This window comes from Cibotium barometz, chromosome 2 (assembly GCF_041138505.1).
Source record: "Cibotium barometz isolate CiBa-2024 chromosome 2, ASM4113850v1, whole genome shotgun sequence".
Classification (NCBI taxonomy): Eukaryota; Viridiplantae; Streptophyta; class Polypodiopsida; order Cyatheales; family Cibotiaceae; genus Cibotium; species Cibotium barometz.
The window spans coordinates 46,986,716-47,012,357 of NC_141047.1; the positions used below are offsets into that span (position 1 = coordinate 46,986,716).

The 25,642-nt window shown below is 46.0% G+C and overlaps 1 protein-coding gene across 5 annotated transcripts in view; it reads left to right on the top strand.

Annotated features, from left to right (window-relative positions):
- EMB2763 (ribonuclease II family protein) overlaps positions 1-25,642 on the top strand; it is a 73,040-nt gene that overhangs the window by 15,053 nt on the left and 32,345 nt on the right. For 2 of the 5 annotated variants that reach the window (XM_086818733.1, XM_086818761.1), the window contains exons 4-13: positions 21,037-21,092; positions 21,267-21,389; positions 21,509-21,645; positions 21,823-22,063; positions 22,161-22,323; positions 22,419-22,659; positions 22,821-22,977; positions 24,627-24,695; positions 25,032-25,157; positions 25,241-25,293. In XM_086818733.1, coding sequence (XP_086674859.1) covers positions 21,037-21,092; positions 21,267-21,389; positions 21,509-21,645; positions 21,823-22,063; positions 22,161-22,323; positions 22,419-22,659; positions 22,821-22,977; positions 24,627-24,695; positions 25,032-25,157; positions 25,241-25,293 — 1,366 coding nt within the window. The remainder of the gene's footprint in view (positions 1-21,036; positions 21,093-21,266; positions 21,390-21,508; positions 21,646-21,822; positions 22,064-22,160; positions 22,324-22,418; positions 22,660-22,820; positions 22,978-24,626; positions 24,696-25,031; positions 25,158-25,240; positions 25,294-25,642) is intronic. The other 3 variants (XM_086818741.1, XM_086818748.1, XM_086818756.1) reach the window with 3 other exon arrangements.

A 25,642-nucleotide genomic window follows, 5' to 3' on the forward strand; every position in this document is an offset into this window, starting at 1 on the left:
GCAAACACATCCTCTCTAGTCTCCCCAATGCTGCATAAGCTCTGGTCAATCTGGTCTCCGCTGCTCTCCTCAAGGAAAATAGTGGGCCACTAAAAACCACACCAAGGTAAGTATATGCATCTGTATACTCCACTGTCTCCTGACCATATGTAAAGGTGGGTATTGACCTCCTAACCCACTGTGCTGTGGTGTTAAAGAGAGAGAGAGAGAAGAGAGAAGAACGAAAGAAAGATATATTAAGCGTCTACTAAAGACCCAATGGGCCTATGAGACCAAAGTGATACAATAATGTCCATGGCATATCTCATCATGGAATGGAAAATAAAACATAAACATAGCTATCTGACTGGGGTGATACAAAACTGTCCATGGAAACTCATCATGGAATACTAAGAACATAGAAACATGAGAGCAACATCAGCTCTGAGTAGATGGTATACCACTGTCCAAAATATCAAGCATGGGGCTAATGAGAGGTCTCCCTTAGCTATGTCACATAGAAAGGTAGCTCGATGGCGGTGGAGCATGTCTTGGATCTGGAGCTGATGAGGTGATCGTGGCCGACCGGGTGGTGGGGGGGGGCGAGGGCGTCGGGCATGCTGGAGTGTAGAGGCTTGATCCGAGGTAGCTCCTCTCGGGCGAGTTAGGTCCAGAGCAGCTTGTGGAGGGTCCACAAGATTCACTATGTCGGTGTCCTCCACCTCCTGGGTCCGGAAGAAATTGGTGATGGTTGGCTAGCGAGGGAGGGGGACGGGGTGGTTGGGACCGAAGCTCTCTCAAGAAGGTGTCCTTCTGTCTGCGGAGCTCAAGCAGGAAGAGGCCTAGGCAACGCTGGTCCTGGAAGTCAATGATCCTGGAGAGTGGACCAAATCCCTCACGAAATAGACAGTGAAACCTCCCGCAGATCTCATAGTGTACTGGGCAGCGGCATATGTAATGCTCCTCTGTCTCAACCTCTGTGTGGCATAGTCGGCAGATCCTTTCTTGTGGGTCTCCGTATGAGCTTCCCGGCTCTGAAGATGCGCTCAGCTCTACCTGTCTCCACTCTGAGGCGGTGGGATGAAACCCGTATATCTGGCCAATCGCAATCCGCATGGCATGGCACATGTGAACGCTCAAGTAGCCCAGCTGCTGGATGAATCCATCCTCAGTGAGTGTGAGGAAGTGATCTCTGTAGAAGTGCATCTTCGTGGGGAGCTCCGGGGGTGTGATCCATGTGCAATGTGTGTAGAGGCTAAGAAGATCTAACCCGATAACCTGGTTGGTATCCTCGTGAGAGAGCCAGAGAAAAGGGGAGTCCAAACTGTACTGAAGGGGGGGTAGGCGGTCCATGCGGAGCCCATATATTGAGAACCAAGTGGAAACTAGTGCATACCATACTCCAGAGTGGCCCTCAAGTGCTAGCTGTCTGGAGGACTCCAGGGCAAGCCTCGGGTACCTATGGGGATCCATGTGACTGATGCGATGGAGGTATGTGACTGTTTGGAAGAGTGCATCCACTACCATCGGGGCTGCAACAAACTCTGCCTAGATAATCTGGTGTGGGACTGATGGTTTGCTGCGTATCATATGAGAGAATATCATGACCTGGGGCCTCTCCACTTGCTGCCAATCCTCATCGGATAAATTTGGCCCCCAGGAGGCTGCTCCATACATCAAGGATGGTGTGATGAGAGTGTCAAAAAGCCAGCCCTTCGTCTTGGGCTCGTGGAAGTGTGCCTGGAAGGACTGCCGCTCAAGTAAGCTCAAGGCTGCATATCCCTGCGTCACTCTGGCATGTGCTGCGGGAACCATGGTAAAGCGTGGGTCACTGAAAGTGACACCAAGGTAGACATAGGATGAGACAATCTCCACAGGATCCCCTCTATATGTGAAGCTCAATCTGGATGTGAAGGAGCGAGAGGTATTGAAGACCATTACCTTCGTTTTACCAAGGTTAACAGAAAGGTCCCGTTGAGTGCAAAAGTCATGTAAGGCATCCAACTGTCTTTGAAGTCCTTCAGGTGAGTCTGAGAGGAGGACGATGTCATTTGCATAAAGTAGTATGGGGATCAATATGCTTGCCAGTGTGGGACCAGCCCCGCCTAATCCGTTAATGAAGCTCGAGATCTCATCAATGTAGAGGCCGAAAAGAGTGGGTGATAGAGGGCAGCCCTGTTTCACCCCAATAGTGCTGGAAATCTCCTATGATGTACCTCCGGGGCTCTCACTCGTCCGATGACGGACTCATAGAGGGCGATGATGCTTCAAACCATGTCAGATGGGACTCCGATCTCCCATAGACGGTGTAGGAAGCAAGCTCGGGGTATAGTATCAAAGGTTTTGCAGAAATCCACAAAGCAGCAATAAATCCTCTGATGTCGTGCTCTACCCTCCTCGATGATGGCATGGAGGGTGAAGATGTGGTCAAGGGTAGAATAGCTCCTCCGAAAGCCAGCCTGTGTTGAGGTTCTGCATCCCTGGCTCTCTGAAATGAATTGAGCTTCGCCTGTAGTACTGATCCATAGAGTTTGGCCAATGTGTGGCCAATCATGATCGTCCTGTAATTATTAGGATCAATTGGATCTCCAGCTTTGAGGATGGGGGTGATGGTGTTGGTGTTGGTGGACCAAGAGGGTGGAAATCCTTCACAAAGGGCTCTATTGAACATGTAGGCTAATAGGGGCGCCAGGGTATCATTGGCATGCGAGATGTACTCGGCAGTGAGTTGGATCAGTATAGCTTGGCTTCCGCGCATGCAACATTGGTATCAGAGCATTTAGGCTCAGCCCACTAAGCTATGTCCCAAGGAAGGTGCATAGTTCCAACAGGAAAGATGGACCAGGGTAGCAGATGGAGTGGTCTGCAACAAGCAAAGCTAGAGGAAGCAATCCGTGAGGGTAGGTAAGCAGACCTAGTACCTCAGTAAGCCCTCAGATCATTTCCAAAGGCCTAGCAACAAGCATGATCAGTTCCGGCAAGTGACCCACCGTTGTGTCAAGGTTAAGGGAAAGCAAGCACGGGGACAACAGTGAATAGATGCTGAGTTCTTCATCAAGACTTGGAAGTGGAGATCAAGAGTGAAGGTGTTCAGACCAAAAATATCAGTCAGTCAGTAGTCAATAGTTCAAGTTCAAGTCCAGGGAGGAAGGATGATAGAGTGTCCACCCCGTCATTTAGCAGAAAGGAATGTCACGTGCACACTCGTGCAATGGCTAACCCTGTGCAGGAACAGTCTTAATCCTTGATTAGTCAACGTTTAGTATGAGAAGCATTAGTAGTCTCATCAAGAGCCTCACATCAGCATTAACATCATTAGTAGCTAAGCATCAGGACCATCAACTTTATCATCAGCATCATCATCTTCATCAGCACCATCAGCATGGTCTGCAATATCTACATCAACAGCAGCACTATTAGGTAAGGTATGCGGCCTGTCGGCTGGCAGCAGGGCCCACACCGCAGTCGACTGAGGTTTCTACAAGGGCCAAACTCCTTGGAGCTCGCCATTAACACAGACATCAGCCTTAGCTTGAGCAGATCTTGGAGAGGCACAGAGCCACCTTCTCACACCCGATGGACCTGCAGAGCCTTCTATAGGCTAGCTGTAACGGGCAAGGGCATCCAGATAAACACTCCAATCCTAGTTTGAATACACTTACAAAACAATGAGAAACTTAACATTGAATGAACACTATCCTCACTCAACACATCAACTGGGGCCGGAAACGGGCCGCCCCCAAACACTTTTCTTGATCATAGAGGAACTCACAAGACCATGTCCTAGTCTCTCTCATTGTAATGAAAGAAACCGTCCTCCGTGTTTCTTCTCAGCAACAAATCCCCAAATTCTTAGAACCACAGAATACCTTGCCTTGCATTGTTTAACAGCATACTCAGTCATTCTCTAGCAAAAATCCTCTAATGCATTCACATGCATCCAAGATTCATGCACATGCATGTGTAATGGAAATCCCCCATTCTCAGTACTTGTACTATTTTGGGCACTTTGGAATTCAAGAGTCCTTTCCCATAGGAACATGCCTAGTTTGGTGACCCCATGCTCCATATCCTTGATGCCCCCCTCCTACTAGGGGGTTAGCTCCATAGGTTGTATGACGATGCTGATCCCACTTTGTATCATATGGCTTGGATTTGACATTCCAAGCTCATAGCTCTAGTCTTTGTTTTCTTTTATACCATGACAAGATTACATGGACATTGTTGTATTACTTTTGCTCTCAAAGACCCACTGGGTCTTTTGAATATGTTTTCATGAGGCCCGCATAGCAAGCAAGTGGGCTATCTACAGAGATGGTAGGGTCATTATCACTGAGCACCATCCCAAATAGGGATGCGGGGTCTATGAGACCAAACACGTGAGGTTGGCAGTATGGAACTGCAATGGCATGCTGTGGTCGAATCCAGGAGGCTTGAGCGAGATTCTCACAGGCAGGGATGTCATTTTTTATACAAAGACTCATCAGAGCCCTGAGAGGGGCTTACCATACATAGTCGGGTATGAGGGCGAGTCAACTTTCCGAGGCGAGACCCTCACATAAGGAGGAGTACGTGGCTCTGGAGAGGTAGCTGTCCTTTTTAGATCCCATCTCCGACAGATTCTCAGCATCATCCGGAAGGACGAGGATGCACGTGTCATGTGTCAGAATATGAAGCGGAGATGATGACAAAATTTGAGAACACAAGAGCAAGTGCACTGCAGAAAAATACAGCAATGGAGAAGGAGAGAGAGAGACGTGTAACTCTGCTCTCTATACACAAGAAAATCGTGAAAATATGATACAACAAGTGGAGGGCCATGGGGCCATTTTATATGGCCCCATATGTGCAGTCGGCCTGCTGTAGAGACAGCCGACAGCAGCAAAAAGTCCACGACCAGCATATGTCACCAGTCGGCCAGCTTCTCAGGGTCGGCTCTCACACACGTGGAGTTGGCCAGCAGCAAAGAGAAGCAGGACCAATAGGCTAACACTTGGACCACTCAGGACAACCTCCCACAACAGAAAAATAAGAAAACATAGGGAAAAATATGGAGAGTGGGGAAAAATGAGAAAACACCTAATCCGGGCGGGCACACCCACAACAGAGGCCCTGGTGTATATGTACAGACAGGAGATGACTGCTAACACCCCCACTCAGCTCCTGGATGTGAAACCAACCCCAACGAGCTGGAGTGCCGCCAGAGCAAAGCCTGAGATAGAGACTTCGTGAAGAGGTCCACCGCACTGTCCTCCGTTGAACAGAACTCTAGCAAGATATCATCAGCAACGATCTTTTCACGAACAAAATGCCTCTGGATGACCGTGGGTTCCACCAGTGGAAACCCAATCTTGCCAAGTAACCTCTACAACCTCACCACCTCGCAAGTAGCACCACAAGCAGCCCGATACTTTGCCTTTGTCGACGACAAGGCAAAAGATGGCTACCTCTTACTGCTCCATAAAACTGCTCTTGAGCCAAGGGAAAAACTGTAGCTTGATGTCAAGGTGCTCGTGTTTGGCTCTCCTCCCCAATCTGAGTCACTCCGACCGTGGAGGCTGACTCCATCCATCAATCCCCCTCTTGTGTAAAAGAGTCCAAGATCCTTCGCATGCTGCAGAAACCACAAGATACGCAATCCTGCCTCCCAAAGAGTCCTCTGCAAACATGAGCTCAACAGCCTCATCAGGAAGCTCCCGTCCAATCTGGTATACAGCAACCAAATCAATGAACCATTCTGCTTCCGAGTCAAGGAGGCATCATATTGCTCACAAAGATCAACACCTATTACGGTGGGATGCGAGTCCTGGAAACCTGCGGAAGACCACTCAAGGCCTTTGGAAACCTGTAACCAACCCCCTCTGAATCCGGAACCACAAAGCCTGGAGAATGTGCAACATCCACCTCCTTCTGCAAGTAATCAACTGTTACCTACCTGGCTTTCCAAGAGGTCCCCGTGGAAAGAATCCTCCATTTGGTCTCGGAAAGCCTGCACCTGCAGCGTATCCACACTTCAGTGGCCATTACCAGACTGCCACTCATCACAAAACTGAGGACCTGGGAGAGAGAGTGCTGAAAGTTTGTAAACTCCATTCTCCACTCCGCCTTCCCAAACTACCTGGCCTGTTGCTTTGTCTCGGCGAACAACAAAATGCTCATCAAACTCCACCCGTACGCCAGTCTTGCGAACCTGATGCACTGACAACAGATGAAAACCAAGTGATGGAACATACAACACCTGGGAGGAATGCTTCCCCCCTTTGCCATCGAGAACTGTTGGGGTAAAGGCGTTATGCCCACCCTTATAGTGTGTACAAGCCCATAAGTTATAGTACATAGTACACTTAGTACTTTTAATGTACTAAGTGCACTATGTGTACTAGTGCAATATACATGTGTGATAGGGGAGTCACACACTCGCTTTTGATGAGTTGACTTATCCCCACAACTCTCTCTCTCTCTCCCTTGCTTCTCTGTGTATGTCTCCCATCAATGAACTCTAAACCCTAATTCTGGTTTTCTCCCCATCAACTGGTATCAGAGCCTAGAAGGCGGTGCTATTCATCTCTTCTAGAAGCAGGCAGCCAGAAGCTTGCAAGAGAACGGAGGAGAAGAAGGCGAATACAGGACTGTCGACTTCAGGCTGGGCGAGCACGTGGCACAAGGCAGCATTCGCAGTCTAGGCGAAGCGTGAGCGAAAGCAGGCTTGAGCGTGGAGGCGAGCGAAGCGAAGGCTGGCGCTAGGGCGCTGGGCGTAGATGCGCACGGCGTAAAACAATCAAGGCGTCGGCAATAGCCAAAGCAGCGTGGCGTCAAGTGTGGAGCCGGACCGCATGTGCCGGGCAAGGTGCTCCAGGATGTCGGCCTTGGCCGCCCGCCCCAGGCCCACCAGGGCGGCCAGGAACACCACGTCGTAATCCGCCAGCCTCTCCTTCACCTTCTTCACGTTACGCGTGTGGAAGGCCATGCGAGCGGACAGGTCCGGGTGGGCGTGCACCAGCCCGCGCGCCAGCACGTTGGCGTCGGCGTCCAAGTCGTAGTTGTCGAAAGTCGCCCACGGCATGTGGTGCAAAGCCTGCACGACTCCACGTCAGTAAATGTGAAGCAGAGATGCGCCCCAGCAACGCAGAATCTCTGGCTCCACTATCTTGATTGGAGCAGCCATCAAAGCTCTCCAAGGATCACCTCCAAGAATCAGACTGCACAGCAGCATCAGCACGACCCCCTCCTCTTTCCTGCAAATCAGAAATTACAAGGTATTTGCCTCAAATTTTTTTTTGGGATTTGCAATTGAGCAAGTACAATCAACAATTGAGCAGGTACAGGTGCCCAATTGCTCAATTTTTGAGCAAAATTGGCAAAATTGGGTGACATTGGTCACAATCAGGATAAATTTGCAGGAAATTGGTCAAATCAGGATCAATTTGCAGGAAATTGGATGTCGAAATTTGGGGCTTTTGATGTAATTGTGCAATTAAGCACTCATACATGCTGTATGATGTGAAAAATCGCACATTTGGGCAAAATCGCAGCAAATTGCAGCAAATTGCAGTGCAAATCAAGGGGCTTTTGTGTCGATTTGGTTGATTTGCATGCAGGCAATCGCATTTGATGCTGTGGATAATGTGTTGATGCCTTACAAGCACTCAATGTGCCTGTAAATCAAGGGGTTTTCATGTAATTGATGTATATGTGGCCAGGGGGAAGCATCGTGAACACTCTGGATGCCTTCATGTGCGTCAATGTACCATGTATGATCAGAAATTGATCTTAAATCAAGGGGCTTTTCAAGTTTGTATGCTTGTTGAGCTTGGCAAAGCAGCAGGCAAGCCATTTATGCCTTGAATCCTCAAAAATCAGCTTGCAGTCAAGGGGCTTTTGCCCAATTTCTGTTCGGGACTGTTGTATGCAGTGTTCGTGACTGTAAAAGTCTGATTTTCACTCATTTGGACAGCCACGAGAGCATTTATTGCTATTGTACCTGCTGGTACAGATTTGGCACAGCTTTGTGCATGTTTTGGCATGGCTGTACACTGTTTTGAGTGATCAAAAGGTTCAAATTCAGCTGCTGAAATTGTCGGTACAGGTTTGGTACATCATTGGTGAGTGCTTAGTACTGCTGTACAGTACTTTGGAAGGGCAAAAGAGCACATTCAAGGTGCTGTCCAAAATCTGCAGCAACCAGATTTTGATGTTTTCATCACAAAAAGTGGGAGAAAAGTTGCATTCTTGCTTCCGCAGTGGGAGATAAAGCTTGGGAGAACATTTGTGAGCACTTTGTGTGCTTTGGGTGCAGTGTTTGCACATCTTGGGTGCAGTGTTTGCACATTTGCAGGGAGTCAGGCATTAAAGGTTGCATATTGCTATGGCAACCACAGGTGAGAGTTCTTCATTGCTTCACATCAAGAAGCTTGAAGGCTCGCAGAATTATGATATTTGGCAAACCCAGTGCTACAATGTGTTGCTCCAGAAAAAGCAGCACAAGCCTATCAAAGAAAGGGGTGTGATGCCCGCTTCTCTTACAGCTGAAGAGTGGGAAGATATGGATGAGCTGGCAAGATCTACTATCATGTTGTCTGTGTCAGACTCATTACTTTTCAGCATTCGTGAAGAGAAGACAGCTTGGGGAATGTGGCAGAGATTGCAGGACTTGTATGCCCAACAAAGTGCCTCAAGCAAAGTGTATTGGTTGAAGAAACTCATAGGCCTTCAGATGAAGGAAGGGGCTTCTATGACAGCCCATCTAAATGAGTTTAATGGTATTGTCAGCCAGGTTATCAATCAAAAGTTGGCAATGGACGATGAGTTCAAAGCCACTTTTTTGTTATGCACTTTGCCAGAGAGTTGGGACACATTCAGGACAGCCACTAGCAATTCGAATGCTATGCTGTCATATGCAGATGTTGAGGGTGCTCTTCTTCAAGAAGAGATGAACAGGAAAAACAACTCTGTTGGAAAGTCCAATGCAATGAATGCACGTGGGAGATCCCAGCAAAGGGGGAAAAGCCAAGAAAGGGGAAGGAGCAAGTCTCGCTCCAAAAAGGATTTGGAATGCCATTATTGTGGCAAGAAGGGACACATTAAAAAGCAATGCTACAAATGGAAAAATGATCAAAAAGAAAAGGGAAAAGGCAAAGACAAAGAGAAGGATGAAGCCAAAGATGTAAAGCCAAAGGGCAAAAGTGGAGTCAAGATCGAAGAAATCAATGTGTCACATGCAGGTGGCAGTGAGGATGAGGTCCTCTTTACGTCTTCACTTGATGCCCATTCACTTCTTACAGGTGGTCATGGTATGCACTCATGGATCATTGATTCAGGTGCCTCCTTTCATGTCACAGGTTGCAGAGACTTGTTTGTCAGGTACACTGCTGGCAATGAAGGAGTGGTTTATTTGGGTGATAACCATGCATGCAAAATTCTTGGCAGAGGTGATGTGAGGCTTGTATTTTCAGATGGCTCACAGCTTATGCTCCATGATGTCAGGCATGTGCCTGAGATCAAGAAGAATCTGCTTTCTACTGGACAGCTTGATGATGCTGATTATGTTACCACATTTGGTAGTGGAAAGTGGAAGATTAGTAAGGGCTCACTGGTTGTTGCCAGAGGCTCTAAGGTGGACAATCTTTATTTCATGCATGCAGATGTTTGTCACCATGCTAATGTAAATGCAACCGAGCTGCCGGAAATTTCTATGTGGCATAGCCGGTTGGGACACATGAGTGTCAAGGGAATGGAGCAATTGTCTCGTTTGGGTTACTTGCCTTCTCTAAAGTTTTCAAGTTTTCAGTTTTGTGAGCATTGTATATATGGTAGGCAACTACAGTGCCCCCACAAGAAAGCTCTTGGACAGAAAGATGCTCAGTTAGAGCTTGTGCATACAGATGTATGTGAGATGCCTCAGCTTTCTTTGGGAGGGGCAAAATATTTTGTGTCTTTTATTGATGATGCCACACGCAAGGTGTGGGTTTATCCTCTTCGTTTGAAGAGTGATACATTCTCAGTGTTCGAGAAGTTTGTTGCTCATGTTGAGAATCAAACTGGTAAAACACTGAAAGCTTTGCGTTCCGACAATGGTGGAGAGTATATGTCCAAACAGTTTCAGGACTTTTGTGATGCTAAAGGCATCAAGAGGGAGCTCTCTACTCCTTATGATCCTCCACAAAACGGGACAGCAGAGAGGATGAACAGGACCATTCAGGAGAAGGTCCGTTCTATGTTGTCACATGCTGCATTACCTCATGGTTTTTGGGCTGAAGCTGTTATGACAGCCGTTCACCTTATAAACAGGTCACCTAACACGAGGCTTGGTGGAAAAGTGCCAGAAGAAGTATGGACAGGGAAGCCTCCGTCATACAAGCACTTGAGAGTGTTTGGTTGCGTTGCGTACGTGCACATACGCAGGGAAATGCGCACCAAACTTGATCCTAAGTCTCATAAATGCATATTCCTAGGATATGGTGACAGAGGTGAAATGGGGTATAGACTTTGGGATCCCATGAATAGAAAGATCATACGCAGCAATGATGTCATTTTTGATGAAACATGCATGTATAAGGAGCCTGCAAGGCAACAGGAGCCTGGCAGAGTCATCTTTGATGATGATGGACATCATGGACAACAACAAAGGGCTGTAAATCAGCCATTACAGCAGGAAAACCAGCCCTTAAATGGTGCTGAAAATGGTCCAAATGGACAGCCAGAGATGGCAGAAGATATCCCTATGGATATACCACAGTTAGAGGAGATACCGGGCATGATTTTTCAGCCTTATGGCATGGAACAGGAGCCACCAATGGGTGATATGCAGGCTGGACAGCAACCTGCAAATGATGGTCATTGGGTACGGAGGTCCACTAGACCCTCCAGAGCCCCTGACAGGTTTGTTCCAGGGGTTGACTATTTGATGCTTACTGACTGTGGAGAGCCCTCATGTTATAAAGAGGCTTTACAGAGGGCAGACAAGGCTCTATGGGAGCGTGCCATGAAGTCAGAGATGGATTCTCTGCATAAAAATGGAACATGGAAGTTGGTGCCTTTGCCTGCAGGCAAGAAGGTTTTGCCATGCAAGTGGGTATACAGGCTCAAAGTTGCATCAGATGCTAAGCCAAGATACAAAGCCAGGTTAGTGGCTAAGGGCTTCAAGCAGGAATATGGTGTGGACTTTGATGAGATCTTCTCTCCAGTGGTCAAAATGACCACACTTAGAGCTGTATTAGCTTTGGTTGCACATGATGATCTGGACTTGATTCAGATGGATGTGAAGACTGCTTTTCTTCACGGTGATCTCCATGAGGAGATATATATGCAGCAGCCAGAGGGTTATGCAGTGAGTGGAAAGGAGAAGCTTGTATGCAAGCTGAAAAAGAGTCTTTATGGGCTCAAACAGGCACCAAGAGAATGGTATCATAAATTTGATACATTCATGAAATCACAGAAATTCAGGAGAAGTGACATAGATCACTGCTTGTACACCAAGAAAGCTTTGGATGGCAGTCTCTTGATTCTCATTTTGTATGTTGATGATATGTTGATTGCCGGGAAATCTCGTAAAGAGATGGATGCTTTGAAGAAGAAACTGCATGAAACCTTTGATATGAAGGATTTGGGTGATGCTAATCACATCTTGGGTATGCGGATACTTCGGGACAGAAATCAGCATGTGTTGTATTTGTCTCAGAAGGAATACATTGGCAAAGTCTTGCAGAGGTTCAATATGGACGGGGGGAAGAAAGCTAGTACTCCTTTGCCTCCATATGTGAAACTCAGTGCTATGGACAGCCCACAGTCAGATAGAGACAGGGCTGATATGGCCAAGATTCCGTATGCTTCAGCTTGTGGCAGTCTCATGTATGCCATGGTTGCTACTAGGCCGGACATTGCATTTGCAGTGGGAGTGGTTTCTAGATACATGGCCAACCCTGGCAAGAAGCATTGGGAAGCAGTGAAAGGTGTCATGAGATACCTGAAGGGCACACAGGATTTGTGCATTTGCTTTGGCAAACAGGATGCATTAGTGCATGGTTACACGGATTCGGATTATGCCGGTCATCCAGATAACCGGAAGTCTACTACCGGTTATGTCTTTACATTCACAGGAGGTGCTGTGTCATGGATATCCAGGATGCAGAAGTGCACAGCCTTATCTACTACAGAGGCCGAGTATATTGCAGCCACAGAGGCTTGCAAGGAGGCATTATGGCTATCTCGGTTAGTGGTTGATTTGGGCTATACAGGGGATATTCCATTGTTGCATTGTGACAGTCAGAGTGCCATTCAGTTGGCAAAGAACCCTGTTTTTCATGCAAAGACGAAGCATGTGGATGTGAAGTATCACTTCATCAGAGAGGTGATAGAGAACAAGCAAATTCAGCTTGTTAAGATTCATACGGATGACAACCCGGCTGATCTGTTGACGAAGAGTTTGCCTCCGGAGCGGTTTGCTCATTGCAGACACTTGATGGGCATTGGATGAGGCCATTTTCAGCCTTGATATGGCCTTGTATATTATCATGTACATGCTGATTTTTTCTTTTCCTTTCCTTAAGGGCACTTTGCCTTTAAGTGGGAGGTTGTTGGGGTAAAGGCGTTATGCCCACCCTTATAGTGTGTACAAGCCCATAAGTTATAGTACATAGTACACTTAGTACTTTTAATGTACTAAGTGCACTATGTGTACTAGTGCAATATACATGTGTGATAGGGGAGTCACACACTCGCTTTTGATGAGTTGACTTATCCCCACAACTCTCTCTCTCTCTCTCCCTTGCTTCTCTGTGTATGTCTCCCATCAATGAACTCTAAACCCTAATTCTGGTTTTCTCCCCATCAAGAACAATCTCCAACCTGCCCTCACTCTGAATTGGGATAGTGGATGTATCCCCAGTAAGAATGTGACCAAAATACCTACAAAGATCCTGTAAATCCGAACAGGAAGGAGTCATGTGCCTGGAAGCACCACTGTCTAGAATCCACTCCCGAGTATCCGTAGCGGAAAGTCCTCCAACCACCTCCCTGCCCGAAGAAAATGAAACATCGGTGTCCATCACCTCCAGGTGCACAAAAGCTGGAGTCTTCACGGTTGTTGCTGAGGATTTCGCACCCTTATCGATGCTCTGCTTGTGATACTGTCTCCAATAGGGGCCTTTCTCGCCACAATCATGACAGGTCCTCTCTGCCTTTAGTTTCTCGCGGTCTGAGTCGGACTTCTCCTCAAAAGACTTCTCTGATGAAGCCTTCTCTTTGCCCTTGTTACGGCCGTTCGACCATTGGCCAGTTAAGGCCTCCGAACCTCTGCCCTGTGGAGGGTTTGTGAATCCTGGTCCAAGACCATCAGCACAAGCTCCTCCCATGTGATGGTGCCGAGCCTGCCATTGGTAATCAAAGAAGAGTAAAATGCTGAGTACTGAGAGGGCAAATGTGACAGCAACGTTATGGCCATATCCTCTGATGATATCTCCTTCCCAGCCTGAAGAACTTCTTGCTGAAGAGCTTGCAGCTTGTTAATGTGCTCCTGCATTGTCAACGACTTTGTAGGATTCATAACCCGCATCAATACTTCCAAGGAAATCCTCTTCATGGGCGATACCCTGTTATAAAACGAAGCCAAATGCTGCCATATACCTCTGGCCAGTGTCATATGCTTGATAGAGCCTAGAGCTCTGATACCATGTCAGAATATGCAGCAGAGATGATGACAAAATCTGAGAACACAAGAGCAAGTGCACTGCAGAAAAATACAGCAATGGAGAAGGAGAGAGAGAGGCGTGTAACTCTGCTCTATATACACAAGAAAATCCCAAAAATATGATACAACAAGTGGGGGGCCATGGGGCCATTTTATATGGCCCCATATGTGCAGTCAGCCTGCTGTAGAGACAGCCGACAGCAGCAAGAAGTCCACGACCAGCATATGTCACCAATCGGCCAGCTTCTCAGGGTCGGCCCTCACACGTGTGGAGTCGGCTAGTAGTAGAGAGAAGCAGGACCAATAGGCTAACACCTGGACCACTTAGGACAGCCTCCCACAGCAGAAAAAATAGGGAAAAATATGGAGAGTGGGGAAAAATGAGAACACACCTAATCCGGGCGGGCACACCCACAACAGAGGCCCTGGTGTACATGTACAAACAGGAGATGACTGCTAATAGCACGGTCTCTTTGGGTGCAACTATAGCTTAGCAGTGAGTCATCCACATTGCTGTGTGTTATTTTGCACCACGCCACTCCCCTTATGCCGCTCAGCATGGCCAGTCACCGTACTTACCATTATATAGGGATATCATGGAGTTCTCACAGCTGGGGGAAGTCGTCCTGCTCGGGGATTTCAACGCCAGGACGGGAAGTCAGCAGGTCCCACTACTTGATCTAGACGACCCTATCAGACTACAGAAGGTGGACATCACCGATACAGGGCTGCAGCGATCATCACAGGACCGTGAGGAGGTCACAGTGTATGGGAGATATTTCTTAGAGCTGGGAGCTGCATATGGTCTCATTATCTATAGCAGGATTGTTGGGGTAAAGGCACTATGCCCACCCTTATAGTGTGTACAAGCCCATAAGTTATAGTACATAGTACACTTAGTACTTTTAATGTACTAAGTGCACTATGTGTACTAGTGCAATATACATGTGTGATAGGGGAGTCACACACTCATCACTTGGTGAGTTGACTTATCCCCACAACTCTCTCTCTCTCTCTCCCTTGTTCTCTCTGTGTATGTCTCCCACATGAATAACTCTAACCCTAATTCTCCCTACAACTGGTATCAGAGCCTGAACTTCCAACTGGTGGTGTCGAATTTGCTGTAGAGACTGGTGGTGTCGAATTTGCTGTAGAGGAGAAGAAGGTGCAGGCGCTGAGTTCTCTCTTGTGCTTCTACAACGCAGACCAACAGCTGAGCAGCAATATCTCATAGCGACAGCTCCAATAGGCGAGACAAGCAGGCGGGTGTCAACAGCAGCGCTAATCGTGTAGCGCTGCTAGGCGGAGACAGCGAAGGCAGCAGCCAGGCGTCGAGCGAGGAGGCCAGCGCTTTCAGCGCTTTGAACGCTGACACGTGGCTGTGAGTGCGTAAAGGCGTTGGTCGTCGACTAGCTTACGGCTCACAACGCGTTGGGCAGAGCCCGTCATGTAGGCTGGCGCTGGGTGTAGACTGGCGCTAGGCGAGCGAAGAAGCAGGCAGGCGAAAGGCAGGCATGCTCACGACTACGCGTGCAAGACCAACTGCTAGATACTACACAAATGCGAGGAATAGGCTTGAGGGCACGTGCGTAACACACAGAGAAATCCCTACTCCGGACGCCCTGCCTGAAACGGGCCAGCAGACAAGCTGTTGATGAGGCAAGCCCCTTCGTAAACCCTAAAACAGGCACAGACTGATCTCCATAGCTACCGCCCTTTTCTGCAGCAGCAGCTGCATCATCACCCCCTTTTCCTGCAACAACAAAATTCAGCCTGCAAATTGAAGAAAAATCAGAAATTACAAGGTATTTTCCTCAATTTTTTTTTGGGATTTGCAATTGAGCAAGTACAATCAACAATTGAGTAGGTACAGGTGCCCAATTGCTCAATTTTTGAGCAAAATTGGCAAAATTGGGTGACATTGGTCACAATCAGGATCAATTTGCAGGAAATTGGTCACAATCAGGATCAATTTGCAGGAAATTGGATGTTGAAATTTGGGGCTTTTGATGTAATTGTGCAATTAAGCAGTCATACATGCTGTATGATGTGAGAAATCGCACATTTGGGCAAAATTGCAGCAAATTGCAGTGCAAATCAAGGGGCTTTTGTGCCGATTGTATTGATTTGCAAAATTTGCAGCAAATTGCAGTGCAAATCAAGGGGCTTTTGTGCCGATTGGATTGATTTGCATGCAGGCAATTGCATTTGATGCTGTGGATAATGTGTTGATGCCTTACAAGCACTCAATGTGCCTGTAAATCAAGGGGCTTTCATGTATTGGATGTATACGTGGCCAGGGGGAAGCACTGTGAAGACTTTGGATGCCTTCATGTGCGTCGATGTACCATGTATGATCAGAAATTGATCTTAAATCAAGGGGCTTTTCAAGTTCGTATGCTTGTTGAGCTTGGCAAAGCAGCAGGCAAGACATTTATGCCTTGAATCCTCAGAAATCAGCTTGCAGTCAAGGGGCTTTTGCCCAATTTCCGTTCGGAACTGTTGTATGCAGTGTTCGGGACTGTAAAAGTCTGATTTTCACTCATTTGGACAGCCAGGAGAGCATTTTATTGCTACTGTACCTGCTGGTACAGATTTGGCACAACTTTGTGCAAGTTTTGGCATGGCTGTACACTGTTTTGAGTGACCAAAAGGCTCAATTTCAGCTGCTGTACTTGCCGGTACAGGTTTGGTACATCATTGGTGAGCACTTGGTACTGCTGTACAGTACTTTGGAAGGGCAACAGAGCACATTTAAGGTGCTGTCCAAAATCTACAGCAACCAGATTTTGGTGATTTCATCACATAAAGTGGGAGAAAAGTTGCATTTGTGCTTCCGCAATGGGAGATAAAGCTTGGGAGAACAACTGTGAGCACTTTGTGTGCTTTCTGGTGCAGTGTTTGCACATTTTTCAGGGAGTCAAGCATTGACAGGTTGCATATTGCTATGGCAACCACAGGTGAGAGCTCTTCATTGCTTCACATAAAGAAGCTTGAAGGCTCACATAACTATGATATTTGGCAAACCCAGTGCTATAATGTGTTGCTCCAGAAGAAGCAGCACAAGCCTATCAAAGAAAGGGGTGTGATGCCCGCTTCTCTTACTGCTGAAGAGTGGGAAGATATGGATGAGCTGGCAAGATCTACTATCATGTTATTTGTGTCAGACTGTTTACTTTTCAGCATTCGTGAAGAGAAGACAGCTTGGGGAATGTGGCAGAGATTGCAGGACTTGTATGCCCAACAAAGTGCCTCAAGCAAAGTGTATGGTTGAAGAAACTCATAGGTCTTCAGATGAAGGAAGGGGCGTCTATGACAGCCCATCTAAATGAGTTTAATGGTATTGTCAGCCAGGTCATTAATCAAAAGTTGGCAATGGACGATGAGTTCAAAGCCACTTTTCTGTTATGCACTTTGCCAGAGAGTTGGGACACATTCAGGACAGCCACTAGCAATTCGCATGCTATGCTGTCATATGCAGATGTTGAGGGTGCTCTTCTTCAAGAAGAGATGAACAGGAAAAACAACGCTGTTGGAAAGTCCAATGCAATGAATGCACGTGGGAGATCCCAGCAAAGGGGAAAAAGCCAAGAAAGGGGAAGGAGCAAGTCTCGCTCCAAAAAGGATTTGGAATGCCATTATTGTGGCAAGAAGGGACACATTAAAAAGCAATGCTACAAATGGAAAAATGATCAAAAGGAAAAGGGAAAAGGCAAAGACAAAGAGAAAGATGAAGCCAAAGATGTAAAGCCAAAGGGCAAAAGTGGAGTCAAGATTGAAGAAATCAATGTGTCACATGCAGGTGGCAGTGAGGATGAGGTCCTATTTACGTCTTCACTTGATGCCCATTCACTTCTTACAGGTGGTCATGGTATGCACTCATGGATCATTGATTCAGGTGCCTCCTTTCATGTCACAGGTTGCAGAGACTTGTTTGTCAGGTATACTGCTGGCAATGAAGGAGTGGTTTATTTTGGTGATAACCATGCATGCAAGATTCTTGGTAGAGGTGATGTGAGGCTTGTGTTTTCAGATGGCTCACAGCTTATGCTCCATGATGTCAGGCATGTTCCTGAGATCAAGAAGAATTTGCTTTCTACTGGACAGCTTGATGATGCTGATTATGTTACCACATTTGGTCGTGGAAAGTGGAAAATTAGTAAGGGCTCATTGGTTGTTGCCAGAGGCTCTAAAGTGGACACTCTTTACTTTATGCATGCAGGTGTTTGTCACCATGCTAATGTAAATGCAACCGAGCTGCCGGAAATCTCTATGTGGCATAGCCGGTTGGGACACATGAGTGTCAAAGGAATGGAGCAATTGTCTCGTTTGGGTTACTTGCCTTCTCTAAAATTTTCAAGTTTTCAGTTTTGTGAGCATTGTATTTATGGGGCGGGCAACTCCAGTGCCCCCACAAGGAAGCTCTTGGACAGAAAGATGCTCAGTTAGAGCTTGTGCATACAGATGTATGTGAGATGCCTCAGCTTTCTTTGGGAGGGGCAAAATATTTTGTGTCTTTTATAGATGATGCCACACGCAAGGTGTGGGTTTATCCTCTTCGTTTGAAGAGTGATACATTCTCAGTGTTTCAGAAGTTTGTTGCTCATGTTGAGAATCAAACTGGCAAAACACTTAAGACTTTGCGTTCCGACAATGGTGGAGAGTATATGTCCAAACAGTTTCAGGACTTTTGTGATGCTAAAGGCATCAAGAGGGAGCTCTCTACTCCTTATGATCCTCCACAAAACGGGACAGCAGAGAGGATGAACAGGACCATTCAGGAGAAGGTCCGTTCTATGTTGTCACATGCTGCATTACCTCATGGTTTTTGGGCTGAAGCTGTTATGACAGCCGTTTACCTTATAAACAGGTCACCTAACACGAGGCTTGGTGGGAAAGTTCCAGAAGAAGTATGGACAGGGCAGCCCTAAGCATACTTAAGAACATTGATGCTAATTAATGTTCACCTCCACCTTCTTCACAAAGGGCATGGTCCTCAAGGCCATTCGTAGACTACGCAATGGGCGAGCCCCGGATCATGAGGGCAGCCCTAAGCATACTTAAGAACATTGATGCTAATTAACTTAGATTAAGACACAGAGGAGAGGGAAGAAGAGAGAGTATTTGGTGTCAGGTTTTCTTTATTCATATGGTACAAAAAGATGGCTTATGCTTGTACATGGCTGAGGCTTGTGGTCAGCCCATAAGGGTCGACCCTTAGCCCTTCTACATGAATGCTATGACTGAACGATGAATTTATGGACTGAACTAATGACTTGCTTTGTGCTGGAAATGATGGTAAGCTTATATATATGGATTAGGCTACAATCGGCCTGTTTGTCCTGGACAACTTCTTTACTTTAATGCTTCACTTGGCTCCACATGCTGCCCAAACCTCAGCTGACTGCTGTATGGGCCTTGCTGCCAGCCGACAGGTCACTGGCTGCCAGCTGACGCGCCCCATACCTCACCTAATAGTGCTGCTGTTGATGTAGTTGCTGTAGACTATGCTGATGGTGCTGATGATAAAGTTGATGGTCCTAATGCTTAGCTATTGATGATGTTAATGCTGATGTGAGGCTACTAATGAGACTACCGATGCTTCTAATACTGACTTAAATGCTGCATATCCTCTAGTGAGTCTATCCTCTGTTGCCTGTCTCACAGGGAAGCGTGGACTAGTGAAGGTAGCTCCGAGATAGACATATGAGTGCACCCATCTAAGCCATCTTTGTATGGCCTGCAACTGGATAGGAGGTGTGGAATACCATAACCTTGGTTTTCCCAAGGCTGACTGAGAGCCCCCTTTGTGTGCAAAAATCCTGTAAAGTATCCCTGTACTTCGGTAGCCCCTCCTCAGAATCTGCAATGAGTACAATATCATCAGCATATAGGATGGAAACAAGAATACCTACTAGAAAAGCTCCTCCGTCTCTGGCTCTGTTAATGAAGTCTGAGATCTCATCTATGTAGAGTCCAAAGCATCCTTGTTTCAGTTCGATGGTGGTAGAGACCTCCTGAGAGAGTCCTCCCAGGCATCTCACCCTGTCAATAATTGACTCATATAGGGCAATGATAGCCTAGATCATGTTGGATATGCCCCGGAGATGTTGTCAGCACTGTAGGAGACAGGCCTGAGGCACTGTATCAAAAGCTTTTCGGAAGTCCACAAAGCAGCAATATAGTCGGCGGCAGAATACAAGGCAATCGCATGGTTCGCAAGTAGGCGTCCCGGGCCTGTGAACTGGACATTCATAGCAAGCAAACACACGAAAACTGTTCACGCAAAAACAGTTTCAAACATGTAAACATGTGTGCATGTGCACTTTGTTATGCGCAGATCTCCTGGTCATGAAACTAGTACAGCCTTGGCATTTCCGGGCACAAGTCTGGTACATCGATCGCCGAATTGGGATCCTGGGCATTCGGATTCATACACTGGCCATAAACAAGCGCGAAAAACGGGGATTCTGGGCACTCAGATTCCCAAACTGGCCACACACGGGCACAAGAAACTGGAGAGGACCATTTGGGTGGCCAAGTGGCAACAGATTGTGTCTCTTGCTGAATCTGAGATGAGAAGAGAGATGTAGAGAGCACTTGATTGGCTCCCAACTACCCACTGAAAGGGCCCCCACCGGCAAGTGTTGTATTTGCTTTATTACAAGATTTATGTGCAGTATAACATGTAAAGTTTAAATAAACAGACCTTTGTAGAACTTGAGCGTTCGGTTGACTTCTGGGCCGAGCTATTGGCAGAGTTTGTTCACTTGAACAGGGGCTGCGTTTGAGCGGGCTGCCTATGGAGCTTCATAAGAACTGGTTGCCTTGCTCCTGGGAGGTAGAACACGCTGATCTCTGATTTGCAGGGGTGCTTGGCTTTGCTCGAGGCTTTTGCTTGCAGGGATGTGAGATGGGGAGCGTGGAGCCCAGACACATCTCTTGGACCCCTTGTTGCTGGTCGGCCAGCCCTACATGCACATGACTTGCAAAATAATAAGGATAATGTCTTTGATGCTGTGTATTCCTGGCTGGTCCCAATTATGGGCACCTTATGTACACACTGGCTCTGCCCACTTGTTTGTTTTTCTGTCCAGCCCTTGTGTGCCCTGTTTTGGGCACTTCTACCTCTGCCAAATTGTCCAACCTGGCCAATGTGTTCCTGCTGTGTGCCTGCCATGCTCGGAACTTACCACTTTCTCCTTTTCTTTTGTTCGTCTTTTTCCTCACATTTTCCTCTTTCCTCCTTCGTATTGTTTGAAGCTTTGTTTTTTCTAAACAGAACCTTGGAAAACCTTGAAATGATTTAAAAAGATGATGTACCAATCTCCTCTGCATTAATTGATTCTGAAGGTTTTTTTGTGCATGAATAGAGACACCTATATAAAAGCAATGGCAGGGGAAAGTCCCAATGATCGCAATGATAGAGGTCAGCTACATCGTTCAGTAAACCATCTGACTTTGACTCCATTTCACAGTTTTATAAGTTCTCTTTGTGTTTTTCTCACCCCCCAAGTAAGGGTTGCCCCCATGATTTATTGATTTATACTGAGTCAGTCTTGTTTTTTGTTTGTTTTTTTCCTTTAAAAAAATTGTGCGATAGCTATTCGCTTTGCAAGCCTTTGGTATCAGAAACATTTACTCGGAGGCCCAAATATTCTGCTGCTCACAAACGATGCAGAAAACAAAAGAAAAGCACTGCAAGAGGGCATATGTACAGAGACAGGTGAAAAACTTGCGTAGGCAACCAACCTTGCAGTCATATTGTTTAGTTCTGGCTCTGTCCACATTTAAAAAAAAAAGCCTTTTCTGACTTGTTTGTTTGCTGCTGCTGCTGGCATCTAGTGCAATCTTTTGTGGAGTCGCTAGGGAAGCCAGAGCTTCTTGATTTGGTTGTACAACCGGCCAGTGAGAGCGGTGGGACCGGTATGGATGTGGAAGACTTACGCCCATCGAAGAAAAAAGTGATCTATGCTGAGGTGGTCCTATTTTTTCTCTATTAGGATTTTATTATTTTGATGTTGGCAAAGGATTATAGGCACTTGCCCTAGGTGACAATTATATATTCACATAAGGGGTACTTTTGTTCTTTATTTTTCTTGTGTGGAGTCTTGGGGATGTGGGTTTAAGGGGTGAAGTTGACCTTTTGTGCTGTACAGCATAAACCAATGTCGGAAATTACAAATGGGCTACGCCAGGGAATTTTCCATCAGGGCAAGCTCCGTGTGAATCGATATAACTCATTGGAGGCCTATGTTGGAAGTGAAAGCATTGGCGATGAAATCATTGTCTATGGACGCATCAATATGAACCGTGCATTTGATGGCGATGTTGTAGCTGTGGAGCTCTTGCCTGAGGATCAATGGAAAGTGGGAAATATGATAAAGCTTGCTGAAGATGGTAAGGGTGTTCCTTGGTATCAGAGCAAGTGAAAACATACTTTTGTGAGTTTTTGGAGTATGTTATGGTAGCTATGCCAACTTTAACTGTGTGACAGAAGAGGAAGATGAGGTTGAGGAAAGGGTAGGTTTGGCTCCAGAGAGTGCCGACGATGCACCACATGAGTCTCTGCTGCAAGGAAAACATGGTGAAGTCAAGCCCAAAGTGGGTTTACGCCCTTGTGGTCGGGTTGTGGGTGTAATCAAGCGCAACTGGCATTCGTGAGTTTTTTGCCAAAAGGATTATCCCCTTAACTTTTGAGTTGAATCGACTCACAAATCATCATCTTAATGGCAACACCTTTTTCTGGAAGTAGGTATTGTGGATCTTTGGAGCCCATGCCACTGCCAGCAGGAGGTGGAGGCACTGTAAATGCTTTATTTGTATCTTCTGACAAAAGAATACCCAAGATACGCATTCAGACACGCCAACTTGGAAATTTGATAGACAAGAGAATACTGGTAGCTGTTGACTGGTGGGATCGGTCTTTAAGGTACCCTTCAGGTCATTACATAAGAACCATAGGCGAAATTGGAGATCGGGCTACAGAAAGTGAGGTACACATAAGCTACCGGTTTATTTGCACTACCAGCAGGTGTTTATTTTTGCATTTTCCAGCGAAGATCCAGTTTTTGCATGTACGCGCATGTGTGTATTGCATTTTCCAGAAGTTTATCTGAGAAGGCAATGAACCTTTTTTGTTAAATTGTGGTGGCAGGTGCTTATGATTGAAAATGACATCAATAATAGGCCTTTCTCAGAGCAGGTTTTGGCATGTCTTCCTCCGCTTCCATGGTCTGTCTCTTCAGAAGACTTGAACTGTACATACCGTGAAGATCTTCGACACATACGTGTCTTTAGTGTTGATCCTCCAGGTGAAATGATCTCGCAGTCTGTGGTTGAGTTTTCATGCAAACCTTTATACTTTTCAAAAGAAAGTGGTTGATGTGAACACACATGCAAGTACATGCATACACTTTCATATAACTCCACTCTTTTCCAGATATAAACTTGTAAGGACAACATTGCACAGCAAAGAATGAAAAAATAAATATCTTCATTACAATTCGTTCTTGCTTGGACCATGCATGGCACCAAAGCTCATCTTTCCATTCTATTACAGCCCTAAAGATTGCATGCTCCATTAAGTTATTTCCCCAGACACATCCATCATACTGGAATCATAGCCCATCAATTTGCAGAAATATCTTTCATGCTAATGATTTAGACGGCTTTTTCGGTCGCAACGCTTCATTTTTTCCTTCAGAGTGGCCAAGGACTGGTGATAGAGCGAACACTTAATGCTGCTCGGGGCCTATGTTGGAGGCTAGAGGCTCTTTGTGTGAAATCTAGGTAATGTCGCCCATGATTTTTCAAGAGCAAAACTCATAAGGTAAGATACCCAAAACACAGTGCTTTCTTCTTTACCTCCCTGTCTTGACCTAAACATTGCAGGAAAGTGGTCAAACGTACCTCTCTTGACTAACGCATTCTTTGCCCCTTTGCTAAAGTGGTAATATGTGACCAATTTTTAGCTCTAGTCTCAATCAATGCCTAGGAACTTGGTTTACTCACTATCTTTTTTACTAGTCAAACCTCAAAGCCACAAATCCCCACAATTGTCACTTTCTAGGCTGTAGTCCTCATGTATATGCAGTTCAAGGGCTCCTCGAAATACATGATGTATAAGTAGGAAAGATTGTACAAGAGAAAAAAAGCCAAAAACCTACGCCTGAGATAGTTCAATCTGCCAGCCTCTCTAGATCTGTATAAACAGGTCTCTACCTGTGTGGAAGCATATGCAGCCCTTGTATTTGACCTTGAGCAGTTAACATTAAGGCTTCCATGCGCAACCAACTTAGACGAGTGTGTGACCTTCCTGATTCGTGAACTTTCATAGACATCCTCAGTAAGCTCTTGTTTCAAGCCTGCAAAGCATCTAGTAATGTCCTACCACATAATAAAGAAGTCCTGAATTAGGTGCACTATTTAACAGCTTCTCCAATACTTCTCTCATGTTTTGGACCCTTGCTATCCTCTCAACAAGTAGAACAGTCAAGAAGGATTTGGAGGAGTCAAAAGAGCGGGCCGGTTCTCTGTTCTACCTATCATTTTATAAGTAACGAGGAAGCAGAGACAATAATTCATGCTTATTCGCCCATGTAGTGTGCACAGCTGTGGCTGTTGTATGGCTAAGGGCTGGAATCCATACAACTTGCAGATGCCGCATTTGGACTTTTTTGGACATTCCTGAATATTCTGGGCATACCCTGAAAGCTTGTAGACATTTTCTAACATTTAACATATTGTTCTTTCTGTATGCAAGCAAATGGATCGGCTGCCGTGTGGAGTGTAGTTCACAATCTTAATATGGTTTCACGGGTGCAGCCAAATGTAGAGTAAAATAATTGTTTAAAGACCCTTCGCCATTTTCCATGTCTGTCAGTGTGTTTCCTGTGCTCTGTCGTATCAAGTAAAAAAGCTGACGTAGAGTTTAATGCATGGTTTTCTTGGTTACTTGCAGGTTGTAAAGACATTGATGATGCACTACATTGTACAGCTCTCTCCAATGGGAACTTTGAAGTTGGAGTTCGTATCCATTTTATAGACATCAGAAGTTTCAATTAAAGAATCACATGAATGGCATTTCTTTATTTCTATCATAGATTACCTGTGTTTTTTTTTTCTTGTCAGTTATATATTATAAATGTCTGGGTTTGATTTTCACTCCCCCCTCCTGGGCAGTGTGGTATGGTTGCAGTCAATGGGTCTGCAAGATTACATGCCGTTTGAACTGCCATGTGGTATGGTTGCAGTCAATGGGTCTGCAAGATTACATGCCGTTTGAACTGCCAATCCCTTCTTTTGTTTACTGTTTTTTGAATATTATAGTTTTGGCACTTTTTTTAACCAAATAAAAAAATTTCAGATATAGCAGATGTCACAAATTTTGTCCTTCCCGGAACGCCTCTGGACGAAGAGGCATCTCAAAGGGGTACATCTGTGTACTTGGTAGAGCAGCGGATTGATATGCTTCCAAAGCCTCTTACTGAAGGTATTGATGATGAATATATAGTCAACTGCTCTTGTGATTGTGTTCCTATCGACTTTTATGTAACTCATGTTTTTTTTGAGCAGACATTTGTTCTCTTCGAGCTGATGTTGAGAGGTTGGCCTTCTCGGTGATTTGGGTATTTCTCAAATTCCTCCCAAAAAAGGAGTGATCTATTAATTAAAACAGAACATACAAAAGTAAGAATATGAGATCTAGAAGGCACAAAGTGTATACAATCTGAAAAAGAGGGATGCGTAGAGCATCCCCGTGTGTTCCTCTGCTAGGACTGCAAGCTCATTCTCTGTCAAAACATTGGAGCTACAAAGGTGGTTGAGAACTTCATCTTTCAAGGAACATGACCACTACCTTTCTGTGGACTTCTCTGGGTAGTTAATGTTGTTCCATGGATCCTGGGATCTGTGGTTCTTTGAGGTGTCTTTAGACAAGTCTGTGTGGGCATCTAGATTGTCTGGAAGTTGTGATAA